The following is a 21,977-nucleotide window of genomic DNA, read 5'->3' on the forward strand; positions in this document are numbered from 1 at the left end:
GTGAGAGAGAGAGAGACAGAGACAGAGACAGACAGACAGACAGACAGACAGACTGTGAGGCAGTTTACAAGGCAAGACTGTGGAATAGGTGACCCAGTTTACTTAAGAACACCAACCCTATCTTTCTCTGCCTGAGATTGAACAGAAAATCCACCTCTACAGATTTGGGCAGTTAGAGTGAGCTTATTTCTTTGAGATAGTTTCCTGTAGCCCAGGGTAGTAGTGGTCTTGCTATATCCAAGGCAGACTTTGAACTTCTTATCTTCCTACTCAGGTGCTGAAATAGAAGTATGCACTACCATTCCCATCTGAGTGTATTCTAAGGAACTTTCTAAATGTAAAATACATGTATATTGAAGAATTGTGACCATGAGACTTGGCTTTATTTTAGAAAGCTGTCAAAGTTGAGTGTCCTAGCTCTGTATAACAAACACCTAATGCTATACCTAATTAGCTTACCAGCCCAAAGAGCAGAGACTAAGGAATTTTTTGGCTTTGGTTTTTGTTTTAAGAGTAGGTCCTGACTGTAGTCTGGGTTGGGCTTGAACTAAAAAGATCTTCTGCCTGTTCTATCTTCCTGCATGCTAGAATTACATATGTGTATGATTCTGCCAAATTGGCAGGCATTTTTCTTTTGGTATAAAACCAGGCAGTATCAGTATTTTGGGCTTTGTCACGCACAGCAAAATCTTTCATTCTTTTTTAAAGCAGTCATTTAAAAAGTGTAAAAATACCATGGAGGCTCAGCTATGTAATCTAGGCACTTAGAAGTTTATCACTAGTTTATTTGTGTGTGTGTGTTTTGTTGTTTGTCTGTTTATTTGTTCTTCCAGAGTATATTATCTCTATAGAGCCCTGGCTGTCCTGGAACTCTATGTAGACCATGATGGCCTGAAAACTCAAAGAAACCCTGCCTCTACCTTCCAAGAGCTGGGATTAAGGACATGCACCACTATGTCCCTCCTTTTGTTTATTTTACATTATGGGTGTTCTGTCTGCATATAGGTACCTGCATAAGCCAGAAGAAGCCTTAAATACAAAAACAAAAGCTGTTTATATGGGCAATTTGATTATTTAGTTTGAAATGGAGCTGGGTAGTTGCTGCATTTTTAAAAGTTCCTAGAAGCCTATGATGCTATTTGCTTTTTAAAATTGTATGGGGGCTGGAGAGGTGGCAGTTAAGAATGACTACTGCTCATGCAGAACACCAGAGTTCCTCTCGCAACTCAAGTTCAGTGGGTTCCTCTTGCCTTCGTGGATTCCTGCATGTACATAATGCATATAAATTCAGACACACGTGGGAACACAAATTTAGAAAAACAAAAGTATATTTCTTCAGGATAAGCTCTCAGTGTTTAACCCTGATTGGCCTAGAATACACAGACCACCTGCCTCTTCCAGAGTGCTGGGATTAAAGGTGTGTACCACCATGCAGATTAAATTAAAACTTGAAGTATGCTTAAAATAGTAATTACTGTCTAGTTTAAGCAGTTTACAGAGATTAGGCTTTTATACGTTCATAAAATGTCAGACTAGGTCGGGAGATGTGTAGAAACAGTGAGGACAGAAGTGCAGGTCTCCTGTACCCACACAGAAAGGCGGTACATGGACATTCATCTCTAATCCCATCACCTCGGGAGGAAGACAAAGGAATCCTTGTGTCAAGTTGGCTAGCTACACTAGTTGAGGTGAGCTCTGGATTCAGCATGGGATTCTCTCTCAGTTAATATAGTGTAGAATAGTTGAGGAGACACCTCATGGGTACAACAGGCCTCTACACACACAAACATACATACACAGTTCTCTAAATTTTTTTAAAAGTCAAACATATTAAGGAAAAAGAAGCAAGAGATATGACCAAATAAAGAGTTGTATTTGTTCAGCTTTTCCCCTTCTGTGAAGGTGTTTCACGGGGAGGGATGTGAGAGATAAGGGTTGGCATCTATATCCAGATATCCCTAGAAATAATAATTTTGGCCGTTTCTGAAAATCAAGTCAAATTCTTCATGTTAACTTGTATATTAAGCAAGAACTAGAGATTAGTTCAACGGTTAGGAATGGATACTAGTCTTGCAAAAGACCCAAGTTCATTCCCAATACCTAGGTTGGGCACCTCACAACTGCTTGTAAGTAACTTCTCCGGGGAGACCCCATATCTCTGGCCTCAGTCACCTGTACTCAATATACATACATACATACAGACAGACAGACAGTTAAAAATAAAAATCTTACTTAAAAAAAAGCCACACAAACAGAGGGACTCCGGGTTTCTTAAGAGCATTGGCCACTCTTACAGAGGACCTGGTTTCACTTCCCAGCAAGTACACAATGGCCTCCGCAAAGTCGGTAACACCAGTTCCAGGGGATCTGACATCCTCTTGGCCTCTGCAGACAACAGTCACACATGAGGTTCACATACATGCAAAAACACCTGTACACACAAAAATAAATGCCAATCTCTTAAAAGAGCGAAATATTTCTTCACATTGAGTGTAGATGTAACAGTGAGTTAAGCAGGGTTTTGATATCAGGACCCGTTAGCACTGTGAGGATTACTCATAAGACACTGAGAGGTGAGTACTCCGGGAGGTCTCCCCCACCTTCAGACCATGACAGACCAGTTGATCTTGAAGCTTGACCTGGTTACATAGGGCTGGCGTTTCCTGATTTCCTGTAATCACTCCTCCCCATTGCATGACTCAGTAGTAGTCAGTGTCAGTCTTCCCATTCTTGTCACTGAGATTAAGAGACGAGAGAGACCACTGGAAGGGGTTCACTTTTCTTAAGATACTGTGACTTTTGTAAAATACAGTGTTCATCTTTGCTTGTGCTGGAACATTTAGAAAATTGTGATTTGGGGAAAATGGCAGGGATATAAATGAGAGTAAAATGATAATTCCTGTTTCCATGATTTTGCCTTCCAGAAGTTAAAGGTATTTATAGATGTATTTTACTCTGTAACATTATAGTAGAAAAACTAAAAACATTGACATTAAGGGGCAGAAAAATGGAGACTGGCTCAGTCTCTTTATGGCTGTGAAGTACTATGACCTTGAAAAGCACCTCATTTATAAACAGGGAGTGAAGATAATAGCTTGTTCCTTGTGAAGAGTTACAGAGGGTGACCTGTAGAGTCCTTGCAACAGTGCCTGGTGTAAAAAAAGCCTTCTTGGGTAGGAAAGATGACTCAGCAGATAAAAGACCTTGCTGCCAACTCTGACAACCTGAGTTCAGTTCCTAGGACCACATTGTGAAAGGAGAGACCCCTACAATTCCAGGACAGGCTCCAAAGCTACAGAGAAACCCTGTCTAGAAAAACCACAGAAAAAAAAAAAAGAAAGAAAAGAAACTCCCCAAAAGTCATAGTGGGAACAAATATATAATGCTACAGTACTTTGTAATGTTTCTTCCCTGCTCACCCTGAGATCTAGAATAGTTTTAATTAAAGCAAATAGGGCTTTCAAGTAAAGAATTCCATTCAGACTTCATAACCACAAAATTTAACAGATACATTTAAACTCAAACAATAATATGGAGACAGTTTCTGATCTTATTTTTCTTTCTCTGAAAAGACTTGTTAAAGTTAATTTTCTTTAAATGAACATAAACAAAGACTTAGTGCTTGAGTTAGCTCTTTTGGTAAAGGTTCCTTGCTGCCAAGCCTGGAGACCTAGTTGGATCCCTGGGGCATGGTAGAAGGAGAGAACTGATTTCTGCAAGTTGTCCTCTGACCTTCATTCAAGGACTATGGCATGGAACTAAACTAAATAAAAATGTAATTAAAGTAAAAAAAAATTTGAGACAGGGTTTCTCTGTGTATCTCTGGCTATGGTTATCCTGGAACTCAACTTTACAGGCCAAGCTGTCCTCAAACTCAGAGATCTACCTGTCACAGCTCTTGAGTGCTGGGATTACAGGCCTGCACCACCACGCCTGGGGAAAATAAAAATATATTTTTTTAATTCACTCACGTGCACACATATTTTAAAAAAACGTTTCTCTTGCATATATTGGTATTTATATTTAACTTAAATAGAAAAAGGTGTTTTAATTAAGTAGCATAACTTAAATATTCCTTATAAGGTAAAACTTGCATTTAGTTGTAAGATATGGCAAGAAATAATTTTTTTTAACTCACTCATAAAATGTATTTTTGGTAGCCTAACTTTTAAATTGTATTTCTGTTCAGAGTGAAAATCATTATTGTGGTGGAAAGGAAAGAGCTAAGAACTGAAGACGCCCAGAACTACATGTGAACAAGTGTCAGGTGTTAGGCAAAGAGAAGGTGGTTAATAACAGATTCTTCCTGCCTCAACCCAAAGAAACAGAAAAAAAATATGCAAAGGAAAAAGTTGCAGAGCACTCCCTTGGCAAAAATAAGAACTTTCCACTACCACTTGCCCTTGGGCGCTGGCGAGCCCATCAGGAAATAAGACTGGATGTGAGCAGCAGTGCCCTTGCCTGCTTCCCAGGCACAGCCCTGTCTGACACCCATAGATGCCTGTGGTGTGAAGGAAATTGTCATTATGCCTTTGAAAAATTCTAGACGGGTCTTTACGTTCATTTTTTATTTATTTTTAGCTCCTTAATAGATCTGCTTTTTGATGTGCCCATCAAACAGATTGTTAGGAAAAGAAGTGAAGCAGTCAGTCATAGCAAGTTAAAGGAGGTCTTTCATTAATTGAGCTTCCTGAAGCAAAACTCCTTTTACTTCCTGGCCTTTAGTTTCTGTCTGTAAAACAAGGACATTGGTTAACTTAAGATGATTTAAAGGTTCTTCTAAGAGAAGGCTACAACATGCTGGGTTATAAAAGCTAACTTGGGTATGCTTCCTTCGTGGCTTTCTAGAAAGAGGTGATCTTGTAATGGGAGCAGAATCATAGAACTTTAAGATAGCCACTTCCTTAAGTGCTAAACAGTTAGGCTTTCATTCTGGAGCTAGTATTTCTGATATGCAAGAAATGTAATAGAGGCTGTCCTAAACATGCCCTTTGTAGAATCTGTGAACTATGATTATGAGTAGATTCCTAATAGTTTCTTAAAATGTACTGTACTTATTTACATTGTGTGTGTGTGTGTGTGTGTGTGTGTGTGTGTGTGTGTGTGTGTGTGTGTTCATACTCAAAGGTTAGAAACAAGTTAAAGGAATTCATTGTCTCCTACAGTGTGGGTCCTGGGGATTGGACTTTGTCAGGCTTGGTGGCAAGTGTGTTTAGCTACTGAGTCATCTTGGTAGCCTGCCGTGTATTAACTTTTACACTTGATCTTAGCCAAAAAGACTGAGAAATGAAGTAAGAAATAAGTAAATAGAGGAAACTGAAAGAATAGTCAGCCTCAAAACAAGAGTGGGCTTTATTGGTCAAGAGATTGGTACCCCCAAACCTTAGAGTGAAGGAGTAGGGTCTGAGAATCAGATTTTGTTGTTTCCCACAAGACAGATTCTCTTTGTAGTCCTGGCGTGGCTGTCTTGGAACTTACTCTGCAGACCAGGCTGGTCTTGAACTCAGAGAAATCTGCCTGCCTTTGCTTCATTAAAGGTGTGTGCCACCATTCCTGGCACCGATGTTCCCTGTAGCTTTGGAGCCTGTCCTGGAACTCACTCTATAGACCAGGCTGACCTCAAACTCAGAAATCCACCTGCCTCTGCCTTCCAATTGTTGGTATTAAAGGTGTGCGCCACCACTGCCCAACTCTGGTGTATGCTTTTAAACTATTGACAGTTCCTTGTGAATCAAATCACTGTCATCACTTAATCCACCACACAACCATACTCCTTTCCTAGTGTGGTGCACACTTTTAATTCCAGCATTTGAGAGGCGGAGCCAGGCAGATTTTAGTGAGTTCAAAGACAGCCTGGTCTGCATAGTGATACATAGGATAGCTAGGGCTCATAGAGACGTTGTTTCAAAAACAGCAACAGTGTTCCTCTTAAGAGTTACTTCAGACCCCAAAACTTTGAACAATATTCCTTGCCAGCAGGAAGTAGCCAGACAGAAAACAATACCCTATATCCTTTATATATAAAGGATCTGGGACTAAAGGAAGCCCCTTACCCAAAAACCAGGTCTATAAAACCAGCCCAAGGGTTCAAAATTCCACTGCCCATAGAATTCCAGAAAGTAGCCAACCAATCCCCATCGTACACTCTGGAGTCTAGAGTCCAAAACCAGCCAATATGACTTATTGCCCACCCAGCAGCTTACAAAACAGAACAGTTTCTTGGCTTGGTAAAGCCAGCCCCTATACTCCACACTACAAAAACTAATTCTTGTTGGGCAGCAATGGTGTGTGCCTTTAATTAATCCAAGCACTTGGGAGGCAGAGGCAGGTGGATCTCTGTGAGTTTGAGGACAGCCTGGTCTACAGAGCAAGTTCCATACTACATAGGCCCTGTCTCAAGGAGAGAGTGTGACTATCTAGAAGCTTTTAAGAGGAGTCAGTTTAGACGGACAGGTGGCTCAGAGGTTAAGAGCGCCGACTGCTACACCCGAGGTCCTGAGTTAGATTCCTGTCCATAGCGCCGATGAGTAAATCGCTGCTATAAATAATCGGGGAAAAAAAAAAGAGGAGTCAGTTCATGTCAGCATCTAATTAACAGTTTGAAAGAGAACAATCTATTGGATCCTTTTTTATAGCACTGTCCAGCAGTGTCCCAAAGGCATCATTTGGGTATTCTGAATAATTTTTCCAAACCTGTAAGTTGGAGGAGGGTATCAGGTAGCTTCCTGTAAATTAGGGAACATGGGTGGTTAGGCATAGTGGTACTCTCTATCTTTCCCTCCCTCCCTCCCTCTCTGTGCGCGCAAACTTTAAAAAACCAAGAAGTGAGAAAAAAATTGTAGAAATAATTCGGTTAAATATAATGCCTGCGGACTAGTCACTAAACATACTTACTGTTTCATTCCCGGGGCTGTTTAAGACCATAGAGGTGGCCAAAATTAATCTCTTTTTTTTTTTTTTTTTTTTTTTTTTTTTTTACTGTCAAGGCCAGTTGAAAATGTAGTCCTTGGAATTATTTGGGCCTCAGGAACTTCTGGCTCCTTCAGTCTTTTACTAGGCTGTCCATCTCTGAGAAAAAGTCAAAAGTGTTGATCGACAACTGTTTCCAGTTGTTGCATAAAGAAGAGTATAGATTTTCCTGTTGTTAGCTCTCTCCTTTTGTAGGCTGGACATTGATTAGAATTCACCACATGAGGTCTCCCTGAACGCAACAATAGGAGACTCCATATGATTACAGAATATTTCAAGGGATGCTCCACAGTGCCCTGGGACCTAACTGACTTTGGAGAGCAAGGGTGAAAATACCCTTTTCATGCATCTGACCACATTAGTATAGACCTCCAAAGAGGATTGTTGAACATCCAGAAGGTCAGTTATGCCAGTCTACTAAAACCAGACACTAAACTTATTAGACATTTTAGAGAGTTCTTATGAGTGTTGATCTTTGACCTTAGAAACTTTGATACCATCCATAGTATACCATCATCTCAGTCTCATCCTTATGTACCTTAAATAACTTCTCAGAGCTTCATAACTTGTATAAGCTTTCTAGTCTTCTCTTCCATTCTGGAAACATCCAGCTAAGCTATGTACTGGGGTGACTGCTAAGTGATACCTATTCCAGCAACAAACCGAAGTTTGATTTCATCAGAGTTCACTCTGGGTAACCGATGAATTTATTAGGCTTACTTATAGAGAATTGATAAGGACTACCTAAGAGTTGAGTGTAGCTGACCCAAAGTAGTCACACTGAAAAGTCTTTACCCACTATGTATCAGGGCTTTCCCATAGCCACATAGGTCTCCCTTTCTCTGTCTTACCCAACCTAGTATCCTAGATCCTCCGTAAGATCTTGAGGCCTCATGTAATTGAGATCTAATTATAAAATCTTCTGGGATGGACCTGCCCATCTCCCATTTCTGTGTAACATTTAACCTGTCCCACTGTAATCATGAACAGGAAGGTGGAAGTTGTTTAACTTAGAGCAAAACCCTTGCATTCTAAGAAAGACATCAGTTTGCCTTAACCTTATCTGTAGGACATGTAAAGGTGAGAATCACCCTAATGGTTTAGGATTGCATTGTTTGACAGGAATGCAAATCAAAGTAACCTCATCTCATGAAGAGGGTAGTAGGTGCTCAGTGCATCCCAAATAGGGGTGGTACCTAATAAGAAAGTTCCCTTGGCCTAAGAGATGTTCTCAAAGTACCCTGCAGGTTGAGGGACGGGTCTAAGGAGGATACACAGTGCTGGGTGGTGGTGGCACCTTTAATCCCAGCACTTGGGAGGTAGAGGCAGGCAGATTTCTGTGAGTTCCGGGACAGCCAGGATTACACAGAGAAACCCTGTCTCAAACAAAAAGAGTTAAAGGTGTGTACCATCATATTTAGTTTGGTTGTGATATGTGTGTGCATGTGGTGGCTCAGTATGCTACAGAGTATGGAGGGTCATCTCTCTTTCTACAATGAGATCCAGGGATTAAATTTAGGTACTCAGGCTTGCTCAGAGAGCCTTAAGCAATAAACTGTCTTGCCAGCATTAGACAAAATAATTATCTGTATGGGTGTTTGAGTTCTCTCTCCAACTCCCCAGGGAGTAAATACAATTGTGTCCTCCACCAGTTATAGCGGAGAAGCATGACAGCAGTCATAGATTGCAAGCACCTCTGTGCCACATTGGACTGAATCCTGTCTGAAGCTCCCGTAGGGTCATTATTACATAATAATCTCAAATAGCAAAGGAGCATTTGAAATTTTCCATTTAGAGTTAACAATGCTTCCCCTTGACCTTGTATTCGTTTCACAATGTTGAAAAGCACAAGGAATCAGATTAATTTATAGCATGCAGAAATAATACAGTTAAGACAGTGTGCTGGATTGTTGCAAGTTCAATGCTAGCGAAAACCTTTTTTAAAAAATCTGGCAGTCCACAATACCATCTCACCACCCGCTGGTCTCGAACTCCCAGTGATCCGCCTGCCTCTGCCTCCTGAGTGCTGGGATTAAAGGTGCACGCTTAAGAGGCAGAGGCAGGCAGATCTCTGTGAGTTCTAGGCCAGCCTGGTCTACAAGAGCTAGTTCCAGGACAAGCTCCAAGGCTACAAAAAAATCTTGTCTTGAAAAAACAAAACAAAAAAAAGCCTGTGCCACCATCGCCCAGCTTTTGTGGGATTTTTAAATTTCATTTTGTTTTCTTTTGGGTATTTTTTTTTATCTTATTCTTTTGCTTGCTTTTGTTTTTATTTTGTGAGGGGGTTTATTTTTGTTTTTTGAGAAACAAAAGTTGGGTGGGTAGGGAGCTGAGGAGGATCTGGGAGAAGAAAGCATCATCAAAATGTGTGAAATAAATATTTAACCAAAAACAAAACAAAATTAGGACCACCAGGAACTCTACTGCCAGTCCTAATGACCTGAATTCAATACCTGGGACCCACATGATAGGAGACAACAGACTTCCCAATAGATAACCTCTGACCTTCATTCACACTGGTGTGTCCACACATACACAAATAAGTAAAAATAGAATAAAAATGTTTAAATCTAAAACAATAGTGCAGTTAAATTTTTATTAGTTTTTTTATTTATTTATTTATTTATTTATTTATTTATTTATTTATTTATTTATTTATTTGAGACAGGGTTTCACTACTTAGCGCTAGCCTAACTGAAAATCAGTGGTCTTGTTTCTGCCTCCAGAGTGATTTGGATATATTCCCTTGGATATACTGTTAACAGTTAAAGTGGAAGGTTCATTTTATTCAGTTGGAATATTGCTGTTGGTTGCATAAGCATTTCCAGCAGGAATTCTACCTTCACGTGTGTGTCCCTTTAGTCAAATGCAAAGATGATCTTTGTCCCTAAAGATTTTGGACCTTCTACCTCTTTCTGTGTCACACTCTTTCTTAGGTGTAAGCTCGTTTTGTGCACTAAAGCAGTGGTTCTCAACCTGTGGGTCAAAACCCCTCCATAGGGGATATCAGATACCCTGCTTATCGGATATTTACATTTTGATTCATAGTAAAATTACAGCTAGGAAGTAGCAATGAAAATGATTTTATGGTTGGGGTACCACAACATAAGGAAGTCTATTATTAGGTCATAATATTAGGGAGGTTGAGGACCACTGTACTAAACTGTTCTTGTTGTTGCTGTGATTGTTTTGTTTTAAAGTTAGAGGGCCCAGAGATGGTGTGCATGCCTTTAATTCCAGCCCTTTCTTGGGAGGCAGAGGCAGGTGGTTCTCTGAGTTCGAGGCCAGCAAGTTCGAGGCCAGTAAGTTCCAGGACAGGCTCCAAAGCTATACAGAGAAAACCCTGTCTCAAAAAACCAAACCAATAAAAAAGAATAAACTATATTCGCTTTGAGCAAAACTCTGAAAAATAGAGAAGTGAACTAAATTGAAGGGTTAACAAGTACAGGGTTTACTTCTTGGGGTAGGATGGTTAATTTGCCATTTTCTTTTCCAAACCATTTTGGTTGCCGTTCAGAACATCATGATTTCACACTTTGAGGCTGGAGGCAGTCCCAGGCGCTGGTGAGCAAGCTGTCTGCTGAGCACACTCAGTTCCCATCCTCTTTAAAGGTCTAGTTCTCATGCAGATGTGCATTTTTTGGACAGTATTTGAAGACTATGGTGTTCTCAGGAAGTGTATTTACTTTTCTTTTGTCTGTTATTGGGTTGTATCGTTTTGCATTTTACACACCAAGGGCTTGAGGGCTCATCCTAGAACTCTTTAGGACTATTAAAGGAGCTTTACCCAGGAAAGAAAACTGTTGACTAAAGGATCTTCAGGTTATGAAAGAAATTTTTTTCACTTATTTGATCATTTAGAAGGTTCCAACGATTATAAGGTAAAATGTCTCTCCCCACTGACCTGGAAAGCCGTTGTTGATCATTTGTTAAACCTTATACCACTATCAGGTCTGTGTATGTGGTTGATACCATGTGACATCCCATGTAATACACAGGTATCTTTGGAAATCTCACCATAGTATAAAGTTGTCACAGGTTTCTTTGTTTGCAAAATGTTTGAGCAAAGTCATAAAAATAAACTCTGTGAAGTCTATAAAATAAGAATTTGTGGATCAGAGCATTGTATGCTGCAGCTTCTAGACAATAGAAGTCCTGTCTAGCCAGGCAGTGGTGGCGCACGCCTTTAATCCCAGCACTCGGGAGGCAGAGGCAGGCGGATCTCTGGGAGTTCGAGGCCAGCCTGGTCTACAAGAGCTAGTTCCAGGACAGGCACCAAAGCTACAGAGAAACCCTGTCTCGAAACCCCCCCCCCCCAAAAAAAAGTCCTGTCTATGTGTGACTCTTCCTGTGTCATGTATTTTACAGTATCTGGACAGACAGGTGTACTATAATAGTGAATAAGCTAGCCATACATGCAGAGAATATTGGCTAACATTTTATGCATCTTGTTCTTTTCTTCCATTGTGGGGATCCCAGGAAGCAAACTCAGGTCCCCAGTTTTGACTTCACGTGCCTTTACCCACTGAACAATCTCACAGACCCACTTCTTGTTTTTTACTTAATTTTTAAGGTTTATGTTGTTACTGTGTGTCTGTGTGAAGAGGGACAACTTTGTGGAGTTGATTCTTTTCATTTTTCATAGGTTCTGAGAACTGAACTTAGGTTCCTAGGCTTGCATGGCAAGCTTTAACAACCTGTCTCTCCTTTTTGGGGGAGAGGGGGTTCGAGACAGGGTTTCTCTGTAACTTTGGGGTCTTTTCTAGAACTCGCTCTGTAAACCAAGCTGTCCTCCAACTCACAGGCGTTTGGGAGGCAGAGGCAGGCGGATCTCTGTGAGTTTAAGGCCAGCCTGGTCTACAGAACTAGTTCCAGGACAGGCTCCAACGCTACAGAAAAACCCTGTCTCGAAAAATAAATAAAAAGGTATACTTTTCCGTTGTATGCAAGGTATTTGTTTTTAAAAATTGTTTGATTTGGAAGCAATTTCATCTTTTCGTAACTGCAAAAGTTACTTACGTTAGCTGCCTTTTTCCTTTTTAAAACCTGTTAGTTGGTGATAAAGTTCCTGCTGATATAAGATTAACTTCCATCAAATCTACAACTCTAAGAGTCGACCAGTCAATTCTCACAGGTAAGTAGTACATGTTGGAAAAGTTTTGAAGCCAGTTATCTCCCAACTATAGATAGATACAGTACCTACTGTATGGCACCCTATCATAACCCTCTCTAGATAATTAATTTCTTAGAGAAGTTTTAAAATTAGTTTTGGGCTGGAGCAATGCCTTAATAATTAAAGGCACTTGCCGTTCACACAAGTTTCCCCTGAACCCACGTGGTGGCATGCAACTGTCCATGTCCTGCTTCAACTTCCTATGTGTTGGGATTATAGTTGTGTGCCACCACAACTGCCCACATTGGCAGTGGTTAAAAGGTGGGAATGTGTTGGTGTGGGTAAGGGTTACCAAAATTGGGTATGCTTCAAACAGCTGACCATCCTGTCTCATAACCTACTTAGGTGAATCTGTTTCCGTCATCAAGCACACTGATCCTGTCCCTGACCCACGAGCTGTCAATCAAGATAAAAAGAACATGCTCTTTTCTGTGAGTGTTATCAGATATTGGCGGTAGGGATGCTGGGAGTTGAACCCAGGATCTCACACTTGATAGGTCCTAGTTTGTCTAAACTTTAACCAAGCTTCCCAATCTAAGAATTTTTTTTTTTTTTGGGGGAGACAGTCCTTGTCTTAGTTAGGGTTTCTGTTGCTGTGAAGGCATGATTAAGGCAACTCTTATAGGAAAACATTTAGTTGGGGCTGGCTACAGTTCAGAGGTTTAGTCTATTATCAGCATGGAGGGACGTGGAAGCAGACATGGTGCTGGAGAAGGAGTTCTGCATCTGGATCCCCAGGCAGCAGGAATAGACAGTGAGCTTCTGAAACCTCAATGCCATGCCTCCAATAATTGCCACTCCCTGGGTCTATGGGGGCCGTTTTTATTCAGACCACCATAGTCCCAGTGTGGCCATCTTCAGTGGTCAGACTTCAGATGATAATTGATTATTCCAAAAGATATTATTCTTTACTGTGTGTCTCAGCTGTCAAGATCTAAGATAGCTGGGGATGAAGCAGTGACACTCAGTGTGCGGAGGGCCCTACCTGGTTCAGTCTTTAGCAGTAAAGCAAAGAAACAAGAATAGAGACCATGTATGATAGTGACATGTGTGACTTACGTGGCTTTGTTTTGGTTGCCAGCTAATGAAAAGACTAGGATAGAAATGTTTAGACTCTGTAACAGCTGAAAAGGTAGCCTTTTCCAGGAAAGTCTTCAAGCCTAGAAAGGATCCTTTCAAGTATGTGGACATTGCTGCTATGCCTGTGATAAAAAGTATGTATTTGGAAAGAGCAAACATGGCACACCGTTTGGTGAGCCTAGGTGAAAAATAAATACATGGTTTTTGTTGTTGTTGTAAGTACTGCAGAAATGCCTATATTTTTATTTAGAATATAGTATTTCAAGGGACGGACTTCCCTACCGACAGCAGGTACAGTGCATTGAGAAGGCTGTAGCTATGTCTCCAGCACTCAGTCCCACATGATTTCACCTGACGCTGGTGCTGGCTGGGGTGGAGATTCTGAAACAGCCCACGGGGCTGACTGCTCATCATCTTAATAGATGAGGTCAACTTTGGAGCCAGAAACAAAGATAAAGAAGAATGTATAGTGCTGAGAGCTGCGTGGAGTTTGAGATTAGAGAAGTTGGAGTACTGCTAAACCCAGAGCGGGTCTGTAGACCAGGTTCCATGTTGCGGAGAGCTGTCTTGTCCCATTGGGTGAACAGGTACTATGTGGAATTCAGTCAGTATATTGGTCAGTATTTAAGTTGGTGTTGATCTTAGGACCATTTTTCGTCTGCTTCTCCTAGGGTACAAACATCGCTGCTGGGAAAGCTATGGGAGTGGTGGTGGCAACTGGAGTTAATACTGAAATTGGCAAGATCCGAGATGAAATGGTTGCAACTGAACAAGAGAGAACACCCCTACAGCAGAAACTGGATGAGTTTGGGGAGCAGCTTTCCAAAGTTATCTCCCTCATTTGCATTGCAGTCTGGATCATAAACATTGGGCATTTCAATGACCCAGTTCATGGGGGCTCCTGGATCAGAGGTGCTATCTACTACTTTAAGATTGCAGTGGCCCTGGCTGTTGCTGCCATCCCCGAGGGTCTGCCTGCTGTCATCACCACCTGCTTGGCTCTTGGAACTCGTAGGATGGCAAAGAAAAATGCTATTGTTCGAAGTCTGCCTTCTGTGGAAACCCTTGGTTGTACTTCTGTTATCTGCTCAGACAAGACAGGCACGCTTACCACAAACCAGATGTCAGTCTGTAGGGTAAGGAAGGAGTGTCCTTTATGACTCTTGGGTGTTTGTAGGCTTCTCATTAGACTGTGTTTTTATGGTCTGTCAGCCCTAGGTGGGGAAGGAGCACCGATTCATTCTTCCCACAGCTTATTTTGCTCAAGTATTTATTTGACTCTAAAATATTAGTCTCTTTTACTTGAGCTTTTCTGCCTTGTTCTAAAGCAAGACTGTGTAATGGAAAAAGTAACCATAGTCTTTAGCCTAATCTTTTACTGACTTCTGAATCCCTGTATCTTTCCTTGGGTTGTCTTAGACTGCATCACTGATAGTTATGTTGTAAGTCATCTGAGCAATTAAGAAAAGAGTAGTGCTTGGCGAGCATCATTGAAACTGCCATTTTAAATGACAGGGTTTTCACTGTAGACAAGGAGTGGTTGTGTATATATATCTTCTAAGGAATTGTATTCTGTATTTATAGATGTTCATTCTGGACAAAGTCGAAGGAGACACTTGTTCCCTTAATGAGTTTACCATAACTGGATCAACATATGCACCGATTGGTGAAGTGTGAGTAACCATTGTCCTGCAGACTCCACTGTGTCACTGTAGTCATTGGTTGTTTAGATCCATCACAAAGGATGGGTCTAGAAAATCTCGATGTTGGCGGGCCTGTGACTTAGTGGTAGAGCTAAAGTATGCCTGGAGCCTTGCTTTGATCCTTTGGAGCATAGTGATGAACAGGAGATAACAGCCAGCCTGGGCTACATGCATACAAAAGGAACTATAGCTAAGATGGCTGACTGTGGCTCAGAGTTTTATGAACAGAGTACCTTTTGAAGCCTGTTTTCTGGTGAGGGCCCTATTTTGTTATTCACTTACCCATGGTGGAGTTTCAGTAAGAATTTCTGGTCTCATTGGATTTCAAAAGAACTGTCACTCAAATTCTTTTGAATCTCTCCCAACCTGCTCTCCCTCAAACTTACATACTTTTCATCATTGGGAAGCTGGGTCAGATGCCTGTCATCCCATCAATTGTAGGTTCAGGCAGGTGAAACAGAAATTCTATCCTGGAACATGAAGGTGAGATCTTGTTTCAAATGGGAGGCAGAGTATAAAAGCCTGTAGGTGTGACAGTGGGGATTCCATCTCAGGAACCAACATGGAGGAAGGAGAAAATCTTCCACTATTTGTCCTCTTACCTTTTCTACACATGCGCGCGCGCGCACACACACACACACACACACAACCACAGCCCCACACACAAAGAAGTGCTTTGGGTTTTTTGTTTGTTATCTTAAGTTGAAGCAAGCTGTGATCCAGAAATGTTTTCTTTTTTGATAGGCATAAAGATGATAAGCCAGTGAAATGCCATCAGTATGACGGGCTTGTAGAGTTAGCAACTATCTGTGCTCTGTGTAATGATTCTGCTTTGGATTATAATGAGGTAAGACTCCTAGTGGGAAAGCGGCCTATCCCTAGCTCAAGAGAAGGGTGAGTGGAATAAAAAAGGCCATCTTCCTTCCTCCCTTTGAAAAACAAGTTCCTGATTTTATTTTCCATTTCTATTTAGTGTGGCCTAGCTGAAAAAAAAAAAGCCCAGTGCCTTTCCTAGATCTGAGGCTGGGCACTGCAGTTATTTTATAAGATCAATAGTTGTCGTGATGGTCTGACCACAGATGCACCCTTACTTTAAAGGACCAGAGCTCAGAAGTCTTTCTGACAGTGGGGGTAATGATTGTACTTTAAATAGGGATTACCATATAACCTTGAGGACAGCATGAAGCTTATGGGGATATTTTGGTGGTGAAAGAATTGTAACCAAGAGAAAACTTAAATAATGGGGTTAATCATTTGCTTTCTTTCTCAAAGGTTAGGCCTTCCCTATCAGGGGATATGAACTCATCAGACAATGGCCTGAAATGAACTAATACTTTAAATGAGAAAGCACATAGTAGTGTCTCATGGTTGTACCTTGAGTGTCTTTTCCCACATGGAACAGGCTGTCCTACTGACAGTGACTTCTTTCAACACTGTAGGCAAAGGGTGTGTATGAGAAAGTTGGAGAAGCTACAGAGACTGCTCTCACTTGCCTGGTAGAGAAGATGAATGTATTTGATACCGAACTGAAGGGACTCTCTAAAATAGAGCGTGCAAATGCCTGCAACTCGGTAAGTATTTGAGCTTGGTGTACTGTTTATTACTCAGCCTTACCATATACATTCACTCTTTTTTCCTTTCCTGCCTCCTTGACCTCTGCGCTTCCATTTATACCTTTGCTTTTCCCTATTTTTTTTCCTGACAGTTATAGTCAGGTAAAGTACTCTCAAGCATATAATCCTAGCACTTTAGGAAACTATGAGTCCAGGATTGCCATAGAGTGTAGAGTAAGACTCTCATTAGACAAATTCAAATCACACCAAAACAAAAAACAAATCCCAGCAAATATTAGTAAATTGTCACAGGTATGTCACAAGGGTTGCCTTCTCCAAGGAAGCTATACGCAAGCTATCCTTGGTCCTGGCAAAACCCAGCCCTTCCTGCCTACGTTTCAGTTTTTGTCTCTGCTAGCTCTTCATCAGCAGTATAGAGAACATAATTGTATGCTTTTCAAACTTAGAACTGCCCTTTGCCCTAAGTTTTCATTTGACATCACATTTGTTTAACTCAATTAAAAGAACTGTTGTGATGTGTTATCCTTTTCACTCCTGTGTTCTTAAACCCATCCCAATCAAGCTCTTACTCTATCTGTCCATCAAAACCTCCTTTGAGTCCCTTATAACCTTGTGCTAAATCCAGGGGTTACATTGTTTATATTTGTGAAATGTAACACATAAGTTAACAATTACTGATGTGGATTTTCTAGCTGAAGATATAGCTCCTTGGTTAAGAGTACTGTCCGATCTTTTAGAGGGCCTGGATTTAATTCCCACCACCCACAGGGCATCGAAGAACTGTTTGTACCTCCTGTTCCAGAGGATCAGAGGTCCTCTTCTGGTCTGCATACACACGTGTGGTACACAGACATACATGTAGGCAAAGCACTCACATATAAAATTAAATTGAGTGTAAGAGGTGTTGGAGAGATGGCTCTGTGGTTTAAGAGAAGATCACTGACTTTTTCCAGAGGACCTGGGTTCAGTACCCAGCACCCAAGCGGTAGCTCACAACCACAGTAACTCCATTTCCAGGGCATCCAACGCTTTCTTCTATACAGACGTGCATGGAGGCAAAACACCAATGTACATAAAATCATTTTTAAAAATTAAAACAAAAAGAAAACTAGAAATGTGGATTTCAACACATTATCAACCTAATGACTACTCAGATGGAAAAAATCAGTAATGATTTGAAACATTTTATATTTGTTGCTACTTGTTATTTCTTTTTTCTATTTTTTTGTAGTTGTTTTGTTTTGTGAGGCATTGTTTGTATAGCCCTGTTGTCCTAAGTAGATCTGCCTGCTTCTGCTTTTCTGCTGAGATTAAAGTCATGTGCTACCATTCAAGAATAGAAAACTGCTGGTCTATGAAGCAGGGCTCAATAACTTAAATATAAACCCTCAAAATCATGAAGAGTACAAAAAAAGATCTTGTCAACTAACTCTGAGATTAAAATGGGCATTGGCAGCTATCGAGACTTCCCAGAATTACTTGGAATATTTATGGGTGGAAAAAGAAATAGCATGTCTAATGTAGTTAACTTTGCTTGATATAACCTGCAGTCAGTCACTTGGGAAGGTGTTGTCAATGCAGAGTTGTCTAGATTAGCATTTAGGAGATTTTTGTTTTGTTTTTAAGACAGGGTTTCTCTGTGTAACACCCCTGACTGTCCTAGAACTCACTCTGCAGACCAAGCTGGCCTCAAACTCATAGAAATCCATCTGCCTGCCTCTACCTTCTGAGTGCTGGAATTAAAGGCGTGTGCCACCACTGCACAGCATTCAGACAGTTCTTAATAGCCAGGGTTTAAAGCCCTCCAGTGTCTTCCTGCAGAGTTTTCTCTGTGGCATTCAGTATATAATAGTGTTATATTCTGCTGTATTCCCAAACCAGAGAGGACATTTTTATGAGGGTACAGACTTGCTGTTTTGTTCACGACTGTTTGTGCTGCCACAATCCCAAAAGACCCACCATGATAAAGTTATTTAACCAGGGCCAGAGTTGTCAGTCTAGAAATAGTAATCCAGCAGTGTTCCATCTCTGATCTTCTACAGGTCATAAAACAGCTGATGAAGAAGGAATTTACTCTAGAGTTTTCACGTGATAGAAAATCAATGTCCGTCTATTGTACACCAAACAAACCAAGCCGGACATCCATGAGCAAGATGTTTGTGAAGGCAAGTACTATACAGACTGAGGCTTTTTCACCAGGTAAACAGGCAGATGCAGTTACCTGAATCTCATATTCTTAGGGTGCTCCTGAAGGTGTCATCGACAGATGTACCCACATCCGAGTTGGAAGTACCAAGGTCCCCATGACTCCTGGTGTCAAACAGAAGATTATGTCTGTCATTCGGGAGTGGGGCAGTGGCAGCGACACACTGCGGTGCCTGGCACTAGCCACTCATGACAACCCACTGAGGAGAGAGGAGATGCACCTGGAAGACTCGGCCAACTTCATCAAGTATGAGGTACCTGCACCAGCACAATCACTGCCTAGCCTGTGCTGCCTCCAGAGGCAGATGTCCTGGGGAGGCTGTCTTTAGATTGTTGCTTTAGACAGAAATAGGACTTATTTATTTATCTGCTTTCAGAGTAGAATGGTCAAGACAAGTTCAGGACAAGCTTATAAAGCTTAGTATCCATTAACAACTTATTTTACATTTTTAAAATATTTGTTAGGTATTGGTAAAAATAACACAAGCTGAGATTTATTTCCACTTCCTCCATAGACCATAATTTTTGTCAGGGTTTGTAACAGTGAGAGCTTTGCTGTGGCCCTGGCACTGCCAGTGTCAGAGCACACTTACCCTTCAACACATTGTTTTGGGTTTTTTCCCTGGATAAATTTCTTACAGAATGTGAGAGTTTAGACTAGAATAATTTGGTGACAAGGGTGAACTCTCTTAAAAATAATCGAGTGATGGTGTGGCTCAGTGGTAGAACACTGCTGAGCATGAGCAAACCCATGTTCAGTCCCCAGTTCCATCAAGAAGGCGAACAGGTGGCAGGCTGAGGTGGGAAGACTGCTACAAGTGTATAGTGAGACCTTGCTTCAGTCGAGGGCAAGCAGAAAGTTGTAGCAAGGGCAGCCAGGACTCTTACAGTGGGATAAGCTGTTTGAACTCAGTGTCTCTCTTACTTTAGACCAATCTGACTTTTGTTGGCTGTGTGGGCATGCTGGACCCTCCCAGGATCGAGGTGGCCTCTTCTGTGAAGCTGTGCCGGCAAGCAGGCATTCGTGTCATCATGATCACTGGGGACAACAAGGGCACTGCTGTGGCCATCTGTCGCCGCATTGGTATCTTTGGGCAGGATGAGGATGTGACATCAAAGGCTTTTACAGGGCGGGAGTTTGATGAGCTCAGCCCCTCAGCCCAGAGAGATGCCTGCTTGAATGCCCGCTGTTTTGCTCGAGTTGAACCTTCCCACAAGTCTAAGATTGTTGAGTTCCTTCAGTCCTTTGATGAGATTACAGCTATGGTAAGATTTCAGACACGAGCAGTGGTTCACATGGCACAGAGAGCAGATCCATCTAGTCATGATGGTGCCTGTAATTCTGGCGCTTAAGAGACTGAAACAAGCGAGGCTACTGAATGAGATCTAAAAACAGAAGGTGTTGTGGGGTTTTTGTTTGTGGTTTTAATCTATAAACAATATTTAGTATTTGAATGTGTTTCTGAAGTGTGTGAATGAGCTTAAATTATGTGGCCACACCACAGATAGCTCTTGGGTTTTGAGTGTTGGTGTAAGACAATCCAAGCAGATATGCAGTCCTCTTGATTCTGCCTCTCTGAGCTTACTACTGGACTGCTTTTACGTGTTCCTAGTAAAGGGTTTCGACACCAGCTACTGCTCTGTCCCATTTCCTTTTGCTGTCAGTCTGCCTCTGCCCAGAGGTGTGCCACATGGTGATGTCTGAATCAGCTGTGGCTTCCCTTTCAGACTGGAGATGGTGTGAATGACGCCCCTGCTCTGAAGAAATCTGAAATTGGCATTGCCATGGGTTCGGGTACTGCAGTGGCCAAGACTGCCTCTGAGATGGTCCTGGCAGATGACAACTTCTCCACCATCGTGGCTGCTGTTGAGGAGGGTCGAGCCATCTACAACAACATGAAGCAGTTCATCCGATACCTCATCTCCTCCAACGTTGGGGAAGTGGTCTGGTGGGTGCCTGACTGGGACTGTGCTGTCTTTGAAGGCCAGGGCTGGGGTGTTGGGCTTTCTCAGTTTGCTGCTTCTGTTGTGGCAACTTCGGTTGTTAGCCTTAAGTGGAGAAAGGTCTCACGGGGCTTGTTTGTCTACAGCTGCTCTGTGTCTAGAGAATATTCCTTAACACAGGAGTTAATCTGGACATACTGGCACACACCTTAATCCTAGCACTCTGGAGGCAGAGACAGGAGAAACAGAATTCCAGGCCAGCCTAGTCTATACAGAGAAACCATGTCTTGAAAGAAAGAAAGAAAAATACGCAGGACTTAGTTTACCTTGGTAGTTTAAAGTCAGAAAAGTCTTGGTCCTCTTTACGTTTCAGAATGACTGTTGATACATATGTTATATGTGTGGTTTGTTTGGGGAGAGAGGAGGCTTCCATCGTTCCCCCAAGTCACTGAGTTCCTTCTCTTCTTCCCTTGGATGGAAATTAGTATTTTCCTGACTGCGGCCCTTGGGTTTCCTGAGGCTTTGATTCCTGTCCAGCTCCTCTGGGTCAATCTGGTGACAGATGGTCTGCCTGCCACTGCGCTGGGGTTCAACCCTCCAGACCTAGACATCATGAACAAGCCACCCCGGAACCCGAAAGAACCATTGATCAGCGGGTGGCTCTTTTTCCGTTACCTGGCTATTGGCTGTAAGTACAGTTGTTTGTTGTTCCTTGTTGGGGGTGCCCTTTGGCAGTGCAGTTCCTTTGAAGGGTTCTGCTAGGCCAGGAATGAAACAGCAGGAATGAAACAAAGCAGCTACATAGGATCGAACAAGGTCACATCAGTTTACCTACAAATAGAGTGGTGTGACTTGGTCCCCTTGTGCTGAATGTTCTGTCTAATAGGGAGTACCTGTACACCTGTGTCTTGAAGCTTGCTTTTTTAGCTCTTGACATACTGTGCAGAGCCTGGCTTGAATTCAGCTTGAACTTTTCCTCACAAGCTCCAGAGATGCCTGGTTGCTTTAGAGCAGAAACACCCTGTCTGTGGTCAGCTGCTCTGGCCTCTGTTAACCTACAGTGTACAGTGCTGTCCACAGCCCCTCGTGTGTAAGCAACGTCATGTTTCTTTCCAGGTTATGTAGGCGCTGCCACCGTAGGTGCTGCTGCGTGGTGGTTCATCGCTGCTGATGGTGGTCCAAGAGTGTCCTTCTACCAGCTGGTATTAGCCAAATTTCTTTCTTTTTTTCTTTTTTTTTTTTGTATAGTAGAGTGAATTCTTGTAAGCCTTTTTGGTCTTTCTGTGGTGTGGGACCATCTTAGGGCTACACAGGTAAGCAGTTGTCTCA

General features: G+C 41.9%; 1 protein-coding gene across 2 annotated transcripts in view; it reads left to right on the plus strand.

The window, feature by feature from the left end:
* The window catches only part of Atp2a2 (ATPase sarcoplasmic/endoplasmic reticulum Ca2+ transporting 2), a 42,800-nt gene that overhangs the window by 15,752 nt on the left and 5,071 nt on the right, over positions 1-21,977 (plus strand). For both annotated transcript variants that reach the window (XR_012911327.1, XM_075979891.1), the window contains exons 6-17: positions 12,023-12,103; positions 12,488-12,573; positions 13,894-14,358; positions 14,807-14,895; positions 15,670-15,772; positions 16,365-16,496; positions 18,542-18,664; positions 18,740-18,958; positions 19,635-19,970; positions 20,433-20,653; positions 21,134-21,336; positions 21,765-21,850. Coding sequence is in view for 1 of the 2 variants with exons in the window: in XM_075979891.1 (XP_075836006.1) it covers positions 12,023-12,103; positions 12,488-12,573; positions 13,894-14,358; positions 14,807-14,895; positions 15,670-15,772; positions 16,365-16,496; positions 18,542-18,664; positions 18,740-18,958; positions 19,635-19,970; positions 20,433-20,653; positions 21,134-21,336; positions 21,765-21,850 (2,144 nt within the window). In the remaining variant the exon portion in view is untranslated. The remainder of the gene's footprint in view (positions 1-12,022; positions 12,104-12,487; positions 12,574-13,893; positions 14,359-14,806; positions 14,896-15,669; positions 15,773-16,364; positions 16,497-18,541; positions 18,665-18,739; positions 18,959-19,634; positions 19,971-20,432; positions 20,654-21,133; positions 21,337-21,764; positions 21,851-21,977) is intronic.

Source organism: Microtus pennsylvanicus, chromosome 1 (genome assembly GCF_037038515.1).
Source record: "Microtus pennsylvanicus isolate mMicPen1 chromosome 1, mMicPen1.hap1, whole genome shotgun sequence".
Classification (NCBI taxonomy): Eukaryota; Metazoa; Chordata; class Mammalia; order Rodentia; family Cricetidae; genus Microtus; species Microtus pennsylvanicus.